The following is a 17,243-nucleotide window of genomic DNA, read 5'->3' as shown; positions in this document are numbered from 1 at the left end:
ACTCTTTTGAAGGTCTAATGATACAATCCATCAGGAATTTCCTACTTCCGTTTCTTTTTTCTTACTGTATTAGTTTTAGTCATATCAGGACTGTAAGGTACCCTGGATGTATGAGATGTTTGAAAGGGGTGCCAGGGCATTTTTTTTCTCAAGTGCATGTGTTTCAGGTTGCTGTGATTTTTGGTGCATGGTCCTGATACTCTAAATGTGAGTGGGTGTGCGCTTTGAGTGGTAACCTGAGGAGCTTTGCTGAGTGACGGGTTTTACTTGCACAGAGTGTGCCACTGTCAGGATGTGCCTGCTTGCTCTGTGTGTGTGCTTACTGTCGTTAATGCTACTCCTCTCTTCAGCTTCCTTTACATAACAAGTCTGAAGTCTTAGTTTTGCTACTCACTCTGTCCTCATTTTAATGCTAAGATATTTACAGATCACATCATTTAAGTTCATCTTTGTCTTATGAGCTGTGTTAATCTTTCTGTTAAAAAAACAAAAAACAAAAAACAAAAAGCGCCAGGCAGTGGTGGCGTACGCCTTTAATCCCAGCACTTGGGAGGCATAGGCAGGCGGATTTCTGAGTTCCAGGACAGCCTGGTCTACAGAGTGAGTTCCAGGATAGCCAGGGCTACACATAAAAAACCAAAAATCCTGGGATTTATTGAAAGGAGGAAAGATTTATTTTGGATCAAAGTTGTGGAGTCCATGTTTAGTTGGCTGTGTGTTTTGGCTCTGGCGAGCTAGCATAGCCTGTTGAAGACTGTGGTAGAGGAAGGACACTGCTCACCTGACAGCAGTCAGCAGTCAGTGGGAAGGAAAGACTGGTCTCCCATAGTCCCCTTTGAGGGGAGGGCGTTCCTGTAATGATCTTTCACTTCTTACTAGCCCCCACCTCCTTGTTAAATTTCTACCACCTGCCAGTGACACCAACCTGAGGACCAAGCCTTTTTACACAGGGAGGGGCCTTTGGAGGACATGCAAGATTCTAGCATAATTCTCCCTGCCAAGCCTCTTTCTAGCTCTTTCGTGGATAGTGAGGACAGTGTCTAACTTGATTCCCAAGCACTGATCTTTCCCTTGTTGATATCACTTCTGGTTCTTCTTGTTACTTGTTATTACTTTGGAGTTTTTTTTGTTGTTGTTGTTGTTGTTGTTTGTTTTTGTTTTTTTCGAGACATGGTTTCTCTGTGTAGCCCTAGCTGTCCTGGAACTCAACTCTGTAGACCAGGCTGGCCTCGGACTCAGAAATCCGCCTGTCTCTGCGCCACCACTGCCCGGCATAACTTTGTTTTAAACTAAATAGTTAGCTGATTCATCCTTGGGAAGATCCAGACTCAGTAGCTTAGAATGTGAGGGTTTTTCTACTCCTTAATTTCATTTGCTTGAGAGAGAGAGAGAGAGAGAGAGAGAGAGAGAGAGAGAGAGAGAGAGAGAGAGATTGTAGAGAATGTTCAGTTTTCAAAGGTTCAGAGGCCAGGAAGAGGAGCTTGTATAGGGATGGTGCCTGCCTGGTTCGTATGCTTGCTTCTGGAGGATGTGAGTGCTCCGTGTGTGTGGCAGCAGCTGCTGGAGCCTTGGGACCTGAGAAAGAAAGTGGGAAAGGGAAAGACTGAAAACACAGGGAATTCTTCAAGGCTGTCTAGTGATAGGGAAGCTATAGTTGATAAAAACAGAGACCAAAAAGAACACACTACTCCCCCAACTGTGCATTAGCCAGAAAATACTCTTTCCATGTTTCTACTGTTTTATTAATAGCATAGAGTCTATATGATAATCTTAGTTCTCCATTTTGCACTCTGGTCAGTTGTTGCTGTTTGATAGATCATTACATTGGAAAACAAAGGGCAACTATGTTTTGTCATTGAGGCCTGCAAGCTCATGCTTAGTGTTTAATCTCCTAGTCAGCTGATTTTTTTATCTCCCATGTGGATGTTGATAGATAGACATTATATAAAGTGAGGCATTCCTATTTTTATTTTTATTTTAGAATACTTGTACAGAGAATAGTATAGTGAGCATCCCTAAACCCACTACCTAAGTTATATAATTAATGATATTCCACTTTAAAGAATAAAATAAAATAAAAGGACTGTTTTCCAGATCGTTTTAATAACATGATTCTGTTTTTCCATAGGTGGTGCTTTGCAAATTTCATTCGGTGTTTCTGTCCCAGAAAGGGCAGGTTTACACCTGTGGCCATGGTCGCGGAGGACGGTTAGGCCATGGAGACGAACAGACATGCTTGGTAATTGAGTCATTACATATAGATGTTAGTACAGCCATGATGAATTAGAAACATCACTTGACTTTTAATCAACTGTAAGGCCAAAATAATCTACAAAATTAGCAATAGCATTAAGAAATCTGTTTCCTAGTATATAGCATACATATTAAAGACTTAGATATAAAGTGAAAGTATCTTGGAAATATTTGACCTACAGAAAATACTGAGTAAGGAAATATATGTATTTATAATATGTGCACATATGTATGTTTATGTGTATATACACACATATATACATACACACATATTTATGTACATGCATATATTATAAATTATAGGGTTGAGATTAAAGGTTTGACTTAAGTTATAAGACCCTTTTTTTGAGAGGTAGTCTTTTATTTCCTTAAACTATTTTGTTAAAATATACATGATCTAAAAAAGTGAGCAATATCCTATATATAATTAGAATGTTAGTTTTTATATTACTAAAACTTAGTGGTAATTGAAAAAAACTTAATTTATTACGTACCAGGAAAGTCTGATTTGTTTTTTCCTCTGTTTATAAGAAGACATCTAGTGTGTTTATCATTTATTAAAAGAGAGCTCCATCATTAACAACGTGCACTGCTTGAGAGTTTGGTACACTGCTATTACTTTTAGTAAGTCACAGTGCTCCTGTGAGCTGCAAGTACCTCTCTGCATTTTGTGCATTACAGTAACAGTAAGAAAGGAGTCATTTACTGACTGCTTAGCGTCTCAATAAGGAAAACGAGGGGAAAAATGTTAAAATTTGATTGAAATCAAATAGCTCGTGGGTAGCTGGGGGGGAGCTTTAATGTAGGTTAGGTGACTCCAGAGAAACAGGATAATGTTGCTTGCTTATTCCTTCAAGGGAGGCTATACTCATTCCTTTCCTCCCTGAAATACCAAATAGTGAAGGGCTCCTTGTTTTCTTATTCATGCTCTCTAAATTTGCATTTGGGATACACTTGAGACTTAACAGGATGGCTAAGCAGGTATTGCTAGGTCTGACATTATCAGATTGATCATTCAGATTCACAGAAGGAGATCCACAAATTTCCTCTGACCTGCACACATGTGCCATGTAATTCTCTCTCTCTCTCTCTCTCTCTCTCTCTCTCTCTCTCTCTCTCTCTCTCTCTCACACACACACACACACACACACACACAGAGAATCAAAATTTTAAAACTGTTTTAAAATTCACTTGAATTATTTTATTGAAGTTTCCTACTGCCTTTTATCTATTTTGCTCATAAGCCACGAACATACCATAAGGTCATTAGTTTACCTGCTCTTAGATGAGATGGAGACTTAAACTCTTGATGGTACAGTTATACCATTTTGGTTCTGCGTGCATTTTATATCAATGGTTACTGCAGATGATTGTATTATAATAAAGGTAACTTTGTTTCCTAGGTTCCCAGGCTTGTGGAAGGACTGTCTGGTCACAATTGTTCGCAAGTGGCAGCTGCTAAGGATCACACTGTTGTGTTAACTGACGATGGATGTGTCTATACATTTGGTCTCAACATGTTTCACCAATTAGGAATTATTCCTCCACCTGCTAGTTGTAATGTACCCAGACAGGTAAGCTTTTGTTTATAACCAATTAGGTGTTGATTTCCTATAAAACATGGACAAAATACATAATTTACTGAGTAATTATTTACTTAGTTAACTTCATCTTCAATGATACAGGCTTTATTGATACGAGCCATGCATCTTGGGTCCTAGAACCCTGGCTTGCAGCAGTGAGAGAATGAAGAAAGGAGAGACAGGCATATGTACAGGAAAGCTTGAGTCAAGCGGTGATGTGCTTACCCTGACACGGGCACCTATTATCACCAGCATCCCAGAGCCTCAGCTTGTTTGTTAGGGGCAACAAAGGGGAGGGGTTAGCTGGTCTTGGTGGGAAGTCTTTGTAGGCTACAGTCTCAGGCTGTAAACATCCAGGAGGAGGAGGCATTTGCAATTGCTGATGTGGGCACACACTGGTCAGCTGTTCATGAACACGCATACTCAGTCCTGAGGACAGCTTTGCCTTTCATGTTGAGGCTCACTCAGGTAAGGCTCTGCCGCTCCCGTGGGGCCGAGGAGTTAGTCTCCTCTGCATGGCTCTGGAGTCCACCGAGCTGAGGATCTCGCTCACTCAGGGCCTCCTATGCTCCCTACTTTTTTTCTTTTTCTATAAGAAAATTATAGTACACATTCACATTCACTCGAAGTTAAAAATGAAAGCACATCCAAGATTGTACATTTTGGGGATTAGTTACCACAGAGATTACCACAGAGCTAGCTTTTAAAGATTTAAAAAAATTACTTGTGTGTGTGTGTCTCTGTGTATGAGCACCGAGGGCCAGTGCTTTTGGATGTCAGAAGAGTTGGCGAGAGCTAGAGTGACAGGTGGTCGTGCACTGCCTGACCTGATGCTGTAAACTGAACTCAGGGCCTCTATCTTAGCCCAGGAGCCATCTCACCAGCCGTGGGTTTAACTTCAGTGTTGAGTTTTCATTTTTGTTTTTCTTTTTTTTTTGGTTCTAGGGATTGAAATCAAGATTCTTACAAGCTAGACAAGATTTTTAATACCTAAGTTTACCCTCAGCCCTGGATTTTTATAGTTTGAAACTTAAATGATTATTTTTTTGAAATCCATCAATATAATTATACCTGTACAAGCAAGGTACTACAAATAAATAAATAAATACAAGAAAAAGAAAAAAAGCCTTTGCTTATTTACCTGTGTGTCTACTCAGGTGTCTCACCTGCTTACTCGAGGGTGTGTGGTTCAGTCCACCACTCCAGCACATGACCACCATCAGAAGATGCCCATCCCCCAGATATAGCAGCCTTGTCCTTGGGCTACTCTGATGAACGAGGAGTCCTCCAAATGAAAGTGTTATTAGATTTGTCACCTATGGCAGATAGTTTTAGGACATCACACTTGAAGTCTTACATGCGAAATTCCTTTTGAGTTCAATCCTGTTTCTAGAATTATTATTGAATTGACATTTCTAGTTAAGTATGGAAGTCTTCCTCTTTTCTCTTCTGGATTGCTAATGGATCAGTAGTATTACACAGGAGATTTGTGTGGGAGTGTCTACTTGGATATTCTCAAAAAGATCTGTGTTCTCTAACTTACTGTCAACTCGTGGGTATTTAGCTTTGTGGAGTTATGGCCACCGTAAGATCCTGAGTTGATAACCAGCTTTGATTTCCTAGGCAGGGGTCACATGACACTATGAAGACAGTTTAAGCAGGAGTGGGATGGAGAGGCCAGTGACAGCTCTGTTGGGTAGAGTCCAGATATGCATAAGAAAGACATTCCCTCATGGAGGAAAGTCATCTGGGCCAGACTGTCAAGCTTGTTACCATTGTGAGACCCTGGATATTTCAGATTTAAAAATCACCAGTTTTTAAAGAATGGTTGTTTTATATATTGCTTATTATTGCTAAAATTTTGATGATCTGGGTTTTATATAATGTTACTTTGGTTTAGAATGTTAGTTTTTATGTTACTAAAATTTGGTGGTAATTGAAAAAAAAACGTAGTTTATTACGTACCAGGAAAGTCTGATTTGTTTTTTTCTCTGTTTATAAGAAGACATCTAGTGTGTTTATCATCTATTAAAAGAAAACTCCATCATTAACAACGTGCACTGCTGATGTCCGAAAGTGGCTGCATCACTGTGTTCTGAGATTTGTGACTTGTCATGAGTGATGACATGAGACGTTAGCAGTTGCTAAGGCAGTAGCAGTGAGGAGGGTGCACTTGTACCTTAGAGAAAACTGCACTAGATTTTAAATATGTAGTCAACTACAGTCTTACCTGTCATTTTAAATAGATACAGGCAAAATATCTGAAAGGAAGGGCTATCGTTGGAGTAGCAGCGGGCAGGTTTCATACGGTGCTGTGGACTCGAGAAGCCGTTTACACACTGGGACTGAATGGTGGACAGTTGGGTAAGAAATCTTTCATGGCAATATTCAAATGCTACAGTATGATCTTAGAATAAGTATGTGACGGTTTGCTTATTTGTGGAAATTTTTAGGTCACTTACTGGATCCCAATGGAGAAAAGTGTGTCACAACCCCTCGCCAGGTCTCTGCCCTTCATCATAAGGAAATCGCTGTGTCTTTGGTAGCTGCAAGTGATGGCGCCACAGTCTGTGTGACCACAAGGGGAGATATTTACTTACTTGCAGACTATCAGTGCAAGAAGATGGCAACTAGGTATGTGCATTTCTGGAACCTGTCACTATAAGAAATAAGAATTCATCTCTCTAGCTGCTTATCAACTGATAGCTGTGTGCTGGGCTCCGTGAGAAGACAGAATCGAAGGGAAAACGAAGAATGGTTTTCTTTAATTTTTGGTTTTGGATAAGGATCCAATGGACATATGAAAGTTTTGTTTGCAAATTGTAAAATAATATTTTTGAGTCATATTTAACATAATATGTCCCACAAAGTTTAGTTTCCCTTTTAATGTATGTGGGTCACATAGTTGGGCTGACCCTCATTCTTGGTTTATAACATGATCACTATTTCAAATACAGGCTTTGATATCTTATATCCTATTTATTAAAGAAGGATCAGGATCATAAACACTCTGTCAGGCTCACTCTACATCTCACTGCTGCTACTTCTCCTTGCCCCATGTAGTGTGTTGTGTTTAGCATGCCGTAGTAATGTGCAGGAGACTAGCTGTTACTTGGCATATCAAAGAATACAGAATCAAATTTAGGCATGGGTCCACATGCCAATTGTAGCTCTCTGCCTTGTACTTACACACAAACTCAGGATTTCACCTCTGATTTTATTTAGAGTGATGTAAAGTATGGGTGTTTAAAGATAATGGGGAGGTAATCTTGTGTTTTTGATACATTTAGTCCCTAGTAGTTGATTAATTTGTATCTGATTTGACAGCATTGTATTGTTTTAGATCCTTCTAAAGTAATTATCTTTTGTAGTAAACCCTTTTCTTTTCAGGCTGATATTTCAGTGTTGAGCAATGTTTCTTTCTATTATATTCATTAGAGTAGATAGTACAAGCATGGAAATATCCTCGAAAGGATAACTTAGCTCTTGGAAACAGTGGCGAATTTACAAGGCAATTAGGGATTTAAATGTGGATGCAGCAGGCATGTTCTTGCTCGTGTGTGAAGGCGATGATGATGTCATCATATTGTTAACTATGAAAGCTTGCTCAGCTCTGAACACAACCAACATCAGCGTACCACATCCTATCTTCCCTAGTGACATTGGTTGCAGATTGCATTTTACTTTCAAAATCATAAAAATGTGACCACACATGTTTCTTAGATCCAATTAAATAGGTGTGAGCTGACTTGTGGAATGTAAGTTGTTTTAATTAGCATTTATAAAACATTTTAAAGTTCCCTTTGAACACTTTAAATTGTGTAAATATACCTGCCTTCCAAATTTTCAGTAAGAAATTGTTTTAATACAGATGAAAGCACTACAAAAACAACTTTGAAAACTTGTTTTTTCAAAGCAAATAAACTTTCTGAGAGGGAAGACAGTTGGAGAGTAGCAACAGGCAGGCAAGTGTGTGGCCAACGGCTGAGTGATTTTAGCAGCCGCCACGGCTTTCAAGGCATGTGTGCCTGCTTAGGTCTGGCCAGCTTTAAGCATTTTTATTTTATTTTATTTTATTTATTTTTTCTGTTAAGATGCAGTTATACTTAGGAGCTGATAGCCTTCCAGAGAATGAGACTCTAAGTGAATGTGTACCTTAGCAGGTAGGGTCTGGGTACTCATGTGTGAGTTGAGGCTTTGAGAGGAGAGTCTTGCCATAGGAAAGAAAGAGCAGCCTGGGAGGGACCGCGCGCAGTCACTGGCTGAATGGTCATTTCTATAACCGCGCGCAGTCACTGGCTGAATGGTCATTTCTATAAAATTAAGCATGTGTGCTTTAGAGGATGTTAATTTATCATTTTTCTTTTTAACTCAGACAACTGAACTTGAAAAAGGTTCTTGTCTCTGGAGGTTGTATGGAATACAAGGTTGATCCTGAACATTTGACAGAAAATGGGGGTCAGAAAATATGCGTCCTTGCTCTGGATGGAGCTGGAAGGGTGAGTGGAGCTTTATATTGAAGACTAGAAGTGTGAGTTACATGGACCATAGGAACGCCAAGTGTAATGCCTGGCTTCAATGGCTGCTGCTGCTGCTCCGACCCTTTTATGACATCTAGTGGAGTAGACATGACAACTAGGGTTGCAGAGACACACGGTACTGTCTCTAACCCAGTGGTGTGTACAGTACTGTAGCCTAAAGGTTCATTTCTTCATAAAATGAAAACAAGCTTGAATTATTTCGTATGTGAACTAAATATTGATCAACAATGTTGAAAGGCATAGATAGAAGAAAATGTCATTTAGTTATTTTTCTAACAGTAAATAGACAATATTTATAGATTTGGGCCATAATTCAAAGGATCCTCCCCAGTTATGGTTTTCTTTAAGTGTAGATACAATGTATGTGTGTGTGCAGAGACTATGATGCCTTTTACTCTATATTACATGTATAAGCAATGGTGTGCTTCTAGATTTTAGCTCTTAAATGTCATTTTTATTCCTTGTGCAAATGTATCAATGCATTTCTCTAATAAAATGGCTAGTTTTAAGTATCTTTAATCTTTAAGTCATATGTTTGGGTGAGCACGTGCATGCGCAGGCACACGTGCGCACAGATGCTGGGTGCTCTGTGGACGCTGAGGAAAGGGTAAGGAGCTCCTTCCCTCTTACTCCATGAGAGCCCTGCGGATGGAACTCGGGGCTTCAGGCTGGGCAGCAGGCAGCTGTACCTGGGACCCCTTTCACCAGCCCTACAATACATTTACATAAAGATGTGCTTAATGCAGGCTCAAAATTATAAATGATAGATGTCTCTTAAATTTAAATAGTGTTGTAAAGCTTAAATATATTTAAGTTAACATATCTGTGTATTATATCTTAGTAATGCTGATAAAATTACACACTATGGCTAGAAAAACAGTTTTCTTTTTTTTTTTGAGATATGGTTTCTCTGTGTAGCCCTGGCTGTCCTGGAACTCACTCTGTAGACCAGGCTGGCCTCGAACTCAGAAAGCTACCTGCCTCTGCCTCCCAAGTGCTGGGATTGAAGGCGTGCGTCACCACTGCCTGGCCGAAAACAGTTTTCTTATAATGATATAAAATATTTTGTGAGGTGTAAGTAGTGATATGATGCTTCACATTTTAAAAACTGCACAATCACTTCTGGGCATATTTGTCTGTATTAGAGTGCCTCTTCCCTCCTCATAAAACACCGCGCAGCCTTTACACAGTGGTGCTCCCTGTAGTCCTAGCTGGAGGCTGAGGCTGTGCTGTCTGCATAGTAGACTACATTGCATCTTGGGCTGCTTAGAAGACCCTGTTTCAACCCCACCCCTCAAAGATAAACAGACACAACAAGATGTGATTGCAAAGCTCCGCCTGCTGGTGTGTTTCTAGGTACAAGTTGTAGGCATTATTTTCATAGGGAGAGCAGGACTTTCTGTGTGAATGACTTTGGCAGGTGCTATTTTGTGCTTTACTTAATTAAAAAAATGGTTCTGAGGAGTCATACTTTTGGAAACCATCAGTTTTGACTGGGTATGATGGAACACTGCTTTAAGCCCATAGTACAGGACAGTGAGGCTAAACTCATGAATTCTCAGGCCAGCCTGGACTGTATAGGAAGTGCCTGTCTTAAAACAAGTGAAAAGCCACAAGCAGTTTTAAGTTTAGAACATGACAGGTACCCAGGCAAAGGCACTGCTGCCGTAGACGGAGCTGCACAGGCCAGCCCAGCACCCTCCCCTTACATCCTCTCTGCACCTTAGCAGTACTTCCTATCCCATTCCCAGGGCTGCTGGGAATCTTACACTGGGGCCTTTACTTAAGATTTTGTAGCCAGGTGTGGTGGTGCACACCTTCAATCCCAGCACTTGGGAGGCAGAGGCAGGCGGATTTCTGAGTTTGAGGCCAGCCTGGTCTACAGAGTGAGTTCCAGGACAGCCAGGGCTACACAGAGAAATAAAACAAAACAAAACAACAACAACAAAAAAAGATTTTGTTTTGGTTATAATTAAGTATATCTTCTTGTTATTCTTGAGAGTAGGTTGGATTGAATTCGATAATTATCTGACATTAAAGTATTGGCTCTAACATTTTAGTGTGCTACATTATTCCAGCAGGACTATTTGTCCCAAGCAAGTTATGCGGGAAACAGCACCTCCTTGGGAGGAGTGCCACTGACACATATTTTAATCCGTGATGTGGCATAATCTACTTTCCTAGAAGGTCTATGTCCAACATCGTCTTGATTTTTGTAGCATCTCTCTTCTCTGTGGAGGAGTAGTCATGGAAACACACAAGCTAAGGCTCTTACTCTGACAGTACTGTTTAATTCTGAGTGTGCTTGCTCTCTGCTGTGTGCTTTATGCTGTGCTGTGCTCTGCTTTCCTCACAGGTGTTTTGCTGGAGATCAATCAGCAGTTCTCTGAAGCAGTGCCGATGGGCCTATCCTCGCCAGGTGTCAATCTCCGATATTGCTTTAAATAGAAATGAAATTCTGTTTGTCACACAGGATGGGGAAGGATTTAAAGGGAAATGGTTTGAAGACAAAAGAAAGAATTCTGAAAAGAAAGGTCAGTTAGTATGACTGCCCTTAAGTACCCTAGTCAGCTTTGGATGTATTAGGTACTGCTCAGCTGACCTCTAAACTGTGTATTTGCCTTTGTGGTTAGTTCAGTGCCTGTTTGCTACAGACTGTAAAGTCACTCATGGCACAGGGCATGGGTGTCCCTCTCTGTCATTAGCATTGAATATAGTCTTTGGCATTGTGGTCCTTCATTATGTCCTCTTGAGTCACTGAGCTACCTGTTAAACGCTTACATCATATCTTAAGAACATTTATGATTGCTCAGAGTTATAAATGCATCAAAATTATAAAACATAAAATGAAGAGTTTTGCATAATATTGATTTCTTGTGTTTTATATTTTTATAGATGACTCAAGTCTATAAACATGCAAGGTGTATTGACTATGCAAAAATGTGGGACTCACAGCTTATAGAACCAAAAGATATTTTTACTTAAAGTTCCCTGAGGCAGATAACTATTATAAGTGCACATGAGTTTCTTAAGAACATAGGAGTTAGAATTACTGAGTGATAGAGGAAGCGTAGCGATGTCCAGGAGCCTGAAATAGTCTACATTTGAGAGTGTAACCAGAGCATGGGTCTGTCTTGTCAGAAGAGTTTTATGTCATTCTCTTAGTGGGCTGACATAGAGTTTGTGATCTCAGGCTCGCTGGCTGATTCTCAGTGTTTTCTGTCCTAGTGACTGGCTGTACTTTAAACTCCATACCGTCCCTTACATTTAGCAGTTGCTATGTTGTGCTGCTCCTATCTTAATTTATTTTAAAGATTTATTACCTTAATTTATGTATATGAATACACTCTTGCTGTCTTCAGACATATCAGAAGAGGGCATCGGATCCCATTGTAGATGGTTTGGAGCTACCATGTGGGTGCTGGGAATTGAACTCAGGACCTCTGGAAGAGCAGCCAATGCTCTTCACCAGTGAGCCATCTGTCCAGCCCATCTTAATTTTTTTTTTTAAATCATTCCTTTTCCCCTCTCCTGGTTGATTGCAACAGTCCCAATCTATACCATCTTTATTATTTCTGTTGACTTAATAGTCTTTGTGTATATTTTCTCATTTAAATTCTTTCTACTGTAGCCAGAAATTTTTTTTTTATAGGTGCCATATCTACTTGGAACCATTTTATACTTTGTTTTATAGACTGAATTTGACTAGTTATTAGTCATATTTTTATTGCATGTTCTCATTACTCTTCTTGAGGATAGGGACATTTTGCCCTGACTCAGTAGTAGGACAGTGTAGTCATTTGGGCTCAGTGCCTGCAGAGAATGGAAGGAGCGTGTGGTGACACTTAGGTTCATACAGGGTTAATATAGGTAGGCATGCCACTCTGAAAGTTAACTTGGGCTGCAGTGTGGAAGGTGTGTTTGTCAGAAGAAGATATGGCTGATACTGAAAATGCTCTGTGTATGTAGTAAGTACACAGAGCATAATACTGTGTTGAAGATGGAGAGGTTCTAAATTCTTCAGAAGAACTTCGTGTGTATGAAAGATACTTTTATGTTTTCAAATCATTTTTATTCCAGTTACTCTAATTTCATTGCAGCCTTGATTAATGATAGTTCGTTTATTTTCTTTTTAGCAGACATTTTACCAAACCTCCATCATTCCTCATCAGATGTGTCTTGTGTCCCTGATACAAATAGTGTGTATGAAAGAATTCGACTTGAGAAACTTCCTTTTGCCCATAGAGCTGTTAGTGTCAGCACAGATCCAAGTGGGTGCAACTTTGCAATCCTACAGTCAGACCCTAAAACAAGGTATAATTGTCTTTAATATATTCTATTTTTAGAAGGAATAATCATTAGACCTTCTTTTGTTTTCGGTAGCTCCTGATGCATATTTAATTGAGGAGCTGTTACTAAGATCTGTAGAGACCTTCAACAAATGAGTATGTTACAAGGGCAATCACTGGGGATCGTGTGCCTTCCCTCTAGTGTGTACCTGAAAACACTGAAGACAGTGTATATGCCCACACAGGGCCTGTCTTTAGAAAACACTGAAGACAGTGTATATGCCCACACAGGGCCTGTCTTTAGAAAACACTGAAGACAGTGTATATGCCCACACAGGGCCTGTCTTTAGCCCATGCTATACTTGAGAGTCCCGGGCTCTGAAGGATGTAGTATCAATACTTTTTAGGTAGTGTGTAAAAGTTTATGACTTTTGAATATGATAATTGACAAAAAAGAGGTGGTATGGTCACAGAAAATATACTAGGAAATATATTAGGGGAGAGATAAGAGGAACATTAGTGGCATTGGTGAAGAGGGAGGAGGACCTGGAAGTGGGGTGACCATCCTTTCTGGTTTGCCCAAGTCTGAGGCAGAGCAAGAGCAGTAACCACCTCCCTTGTTAGGGTGTTATATGGACGGACAGGGTGTGGTTACAAGCATGGAGCACTCAGGGTTGTAGACTGATTGATATATATATATATTTTTTTTCACTTGTGTGAGTAACTATGACCTTAGTTTTATTTGCTTAGTTCCTTTTTTTCTCCACTTCTAAAATAAGTTATGTAAGAAAGGAAAAACTTAGGAACTATTCTTATTTTTATTGTTTTCAGTATGTTGTTTAACCTTATGCAAAAACAAATAGAAACACACTAAAGAATATTTAACATTTTTTGGGTGATATTCTTGTATTTTACAAAATGCCAGAATTGAATGTTTCTAAGTTCAGTTTAAGTAAACCATTTCTTTTCAAGGGAATCAGCTTCTGATATATTTCCTTGTTCTCTTCATAGTAGTAATTATCTTTGCTTCATTTCCAGCCTTTATGAGATTCCAGTTGTGTCTTCATCATCTTTTTTTGAAGAATTTGGCAAGCTCCTGAGGGAGACAGATGAAATGGACAGCTTCCACGATGTGACCTTTCAAGTTGGCAATAGACACTTCCCTGCACATAAATACGTTTTGGCCGTGCGCTCTGACTTCTTCCAGAAGTTGTTTCTTTCAGATGGCTCTTCTTTAGAGCTGACGGATGTTTACCGGAAAGACGAAGATGCTGCTGGCTGCCATCTCTTTGTGGTGGAGAAAGTTCATCCTGACTTGTTTGAATACCTCTTACAGTTCATGTACACAGATACCTGTGACTTGTTAACTCATGGCTTCAAACCAAGAATGATTGTGAAGAGAAAGGCAGAAGACTGTGAGGGCTCCCCAGATTCTCATCTGCACACTGTGAATTGCCATGTGGATGATCAACAGAAGTCAGCATTTGAGGTGTACAGAAGCAACCAGGCCCATACACTTAGTGAACGGCAGAAGAGCAAACCCAAATCTTCTAAGAAGGGAAAAGGTGTTGGGGACGACGACCCTGTAAGGATGTTGCAAAGTGTTGCTAAGAAGTTTGGCCTCAGTAATTTGAGTAGCAGGTACAATTCCTCACCCTGGGCTCCTTCCTGAGCCTGCCCCGTCAGCCCTCCCTTGAAGCATTGTTGCTTCTTGTGTTTCCTTTCACTCTCCTGGCTTCCCTTTTCCTCTGCCTCTGGGGTAGTAGTACATAGATGGGACCTTTCCCTCACTGTTGCTTTCTGGCAGTTATCACTGAGGGACCTTCTCATTTAAACTCATCAGAAAGGTTGCTGATGGGTTTCTGTGCTGTGCGGGAAGAGTAGCAAGTCCTGTTGTGTGCTGGAAAGGTCTCTGGTCTCAGACCTGCACAGTGTGTGCTTTGTTTCTCTGCTCACGCTGGCCAGGGCAGGTCTCTATGGACCTCAGCTCCTCAGTATGGAAGGGGCTTGTGTTGTTGAAAGAGGCTTGCCATGGAGTTATATAAAGTGTCTCCCTGCTCCTGTCATTGTGAATCAGTATTGGTATCTGTTTCCCACACAAGGCTGCCCTGTGAAACTGCTTGTGCTAGTATAACCTGTCATAGATGGGAGCAGGAAGGGATGTATGCAGTCATTCCTATTGGAAAATAAAAAAAGACTGTTAGAGCTTTCATTTGTGGCTTCTCAATAATGGTATGAAGCATATTTTAAATTTTAATTAAAACCATGCTTTCCTGTGGCTTGGAATGAGGTCTCTTGTTCCTTTCTAGGAGATGATGTAGCTGTGTTTAACTGTAAGCTGCCAGATTTTGTTGTGTGTGGATCTTAGGAGAGCACTGTATTCACCTTTTGTTAATTTATATTTTTCCTTGATAGGTTAGAAGGAGTCAGATTGGAAAATGAAAAAATTAATGTTATTGCGAAGAAAACTGGCAATAAACTGAAGCTAAGTCAGAAAAAATGGTAAGTTAGTAAATGAGGATCAGGTTTGCATAGTTAGACCTTTGGTTCCCAAGATGGAAGTGGAGCTGTTTGTAGCCCTCACGAGAAGGAAGCCACCCACCACCCGATTACCTCTACTACTCTTGGAGGGGATGGGAGCCATTGAGCAAAAGCAGTCACTGCTCAAGTCATTGAAGGAAGAGGTCCTTCTTTCTATTTAACTCAGATGAAGAGAAGGATTTTATCCGTTGCTGTCTTTAGTTTTGAATCTTACAAGTGGGAGTTCACGCCGCCCTCCTCCCCGGCAGACTGTGCACTTCCATCGTGAGGATGACGGTTTGCTTACTGCACTTCCCCAGAGTCAGTACTCGACATGCACTGTTAGGATGCTGTGGTGGATACTTTATAGGTGATCAGTCTTGGAGGAGGAGAAACTGAAGATTTTTGGGGATTGCTTGGCATGCAGTAGGTTGTTCAAATAAGAGAATTAAAGAGTTTTGAGTATGCTACTGACTGTCACTCCTACCTTGCCTGCAATACAAAAGAAAATCAAGTGGAAGGTTTTAAAGTTTAGATTCAGTTTCCTTTTCAATAAAAATTTAAAAGTATTTGGCTATTACTGTTTTCATGAGTAGTGAGAGATGAGGTACATGCATATCCACATTTTTATTCTTGCCAGCATTTGACTATGATCAAAGTTGAGCCAAATCCTTGGGTTTTTCTACCTTCTGCAAATATGCAAGAAACTGATCTTTGATTGAACTCTTTTTTTTTTTTTTTCAGTTCGTTTCTGTATGATGTCACCATGAAGTCTGTGGATGGAAAGGAGTTCTCCTGTCATAAGTGTGTGCTCTGTGCGAGACTTGGTAGGTGGCGTCTGTGAGCTGCTGCTGCTGCCTTGTTGGATTCTACCTCCCTGTTCTGACCGCACTGTTTTTCTTTCAGAGTATTTCCACAGCATGCTCAGCAGATCGTGGATTGAGGTGAGCTGTGAGGACAAAGTGGATGGGCCCCGCTGCATAGAATGGGGCTCTACACTCAGACATTCAGAATTGGAACTTTTTATTGGATTAGCTCTTTAATTCATTTGTGTTAAAGTGTATGTGTTCAAGTTTGCTAGAAAATACCAACATTTGGAAGTTAATGTAGTCGCTATAAAGCTGATTAAAATTCACAATCATACCATTATTGAGACACACAATAGTACTGTCCTGTGTGCCTTGTTTTCTGAAATTTCCTGTGTCTCTTTTTCATGTTATATTTTGAATTAAATGTCTCATTTCAGATTTGTGTTTTATAAATTCTTTTAAGGGTCTTTGGTGTGATTTCCTGTCTGCAGTTTGCATCGTAGTAACCCACCTTAGAATATGGTCTTATTTTATTGCTTCAGATGAAAGAGTTTATTCTGTCGTTGTGCTCATAGGCCTCCAGTTGTGCAGCTCTGGAAATGCCAATCCAGTCTGAGATTCTGAAAGTGATTTTGGACTACCTCTACACTGATGAGGCTGTGGTGATAAAAGGTAATGAAAGGAAGCTGAGCTCGTTTTGGTTATATATAGTAGAGTGGTACAATCCCCGAGAGTCATCATCTCCTTTGAGATGAACTGTCACCGGAGGTGTAATTTAAAATAAGTATCAGATTATTACTAATAGTAGTCAAGCAGAAAAGTTACATTTCTATCACACTGAATTATTCGTTTTAGAATTATGTGTATTCACTTCAGGTTGATCATTTCACGGTCCCATTGTGAGAATGTCTGAGTCAGTATGGTGAGTGGTTAGACCCGACAGAAACTAGAATTAACTGGGAGGGAGATGGGCCTCTGGACACATGACTGTGGGGATTGTCCTAATTATGTTAGTGGAGATAGGAAGACCGTGCAAGAACCATCTGCTGTGGATGGAGCCGTTCCCTGCCTGGGTCCTGGATTGTACTAAGAGAAAGGGTGAGCAGCATCCACTGCTGTCTTCTCACTGTGGTTGTCATGTTACCAGTTGTGTCTCTGCTGCTCTGACCCCTGCTAGGATAACCTGTGAAGTCAACTGTGAGCCAGATTCCACCCTTTCTTGCCCAATTGCTTTAGTTTTTTTTCCCC

The 17,243-nt window shown here is 40.3% G+C and overlaps 1 protein-coding gene across 2 annotated transcripts in view; it reads left to right on the top strand.

Annotated features, from left to right (window-relative positions):
- Ibtk (inhibitor of Bruton tyrosine kinase) overlaps positions 1 to 17,243 on the top strand; it is a 64,814-nt gene that overhangs the window by 14,678 nt on the left and 32,893 nt on the right. The window contains exons 5-16 of one of the 2 annotated variants that reach the window (XM_085827790.1): positions 2,129 to 2,239; positions 3,657 to 3,827; positions 6,083 to 6,200; positions 6,290 to 6,470; positions 8,212 to 8,335; positions 10,734 to 10,911; positions 12,517 to 12,691; positions 13,705 to 14,307; positions 15,082 to 15,168; positions 15,931 to 16,013; positions 16,093 to 16,130; positions 16,571 to 16,667. In XM_085827790.1, the coding sequence (XP_085683916.1) occupies positions 2,129 to 2,239; positions 3,657 to 3,827; positions 6,083 to 6,200; positions 6,290 to 6,470; positions 8,212 to 8,335; positions 10,734 to 10,911; positions 12,517 to 12,691; positions 13,705 to 14,307; positions 15,082 to 15,168; positions 15,931 to 16,013; positions 16,093 to 16,130; positions 16,571 to 16,667 (1,966 nt within the window). Of the gene's footprint in view, positions 1 to 2,128; positions 2,240 to 3,656; positions 3,828 to 6,082; positions 6,201 to 6,289; positions 6,471 to 8,211; positions 8,336 to 10,733; positions 10,912 to 12,513; positions 12,692 to 13,704; positions 14,308 to 15,081; positions 15,169 to 15,930; positions 16,014 to 16,092; positions 16,131 to 16,570; positions 16,668 to 17,243 lie in introns of both variants that reach the window. The other variant, XM_085827789.1, reaches the window with a different exon arrangement.

Source organism: Mus caroli, unplaced genomic scaffold, assembly GCF_978045245.1.
Source record: "Mus caroli unplaced genomic scaffold, Mus_caroli_1 scaffold_11, whole genome shotgun sequence".
Lineage (NCBI taxonomy): Eukaryota > Metazoa > Chordata > Mammalia > Rodentia > Muridae > Mus > Mus caroli.
The sequence above is the reverse complement of the archived record's forward strand: the minus strand, read 5'-3'. Positions and strand labels throughout refer to the sequence as shown.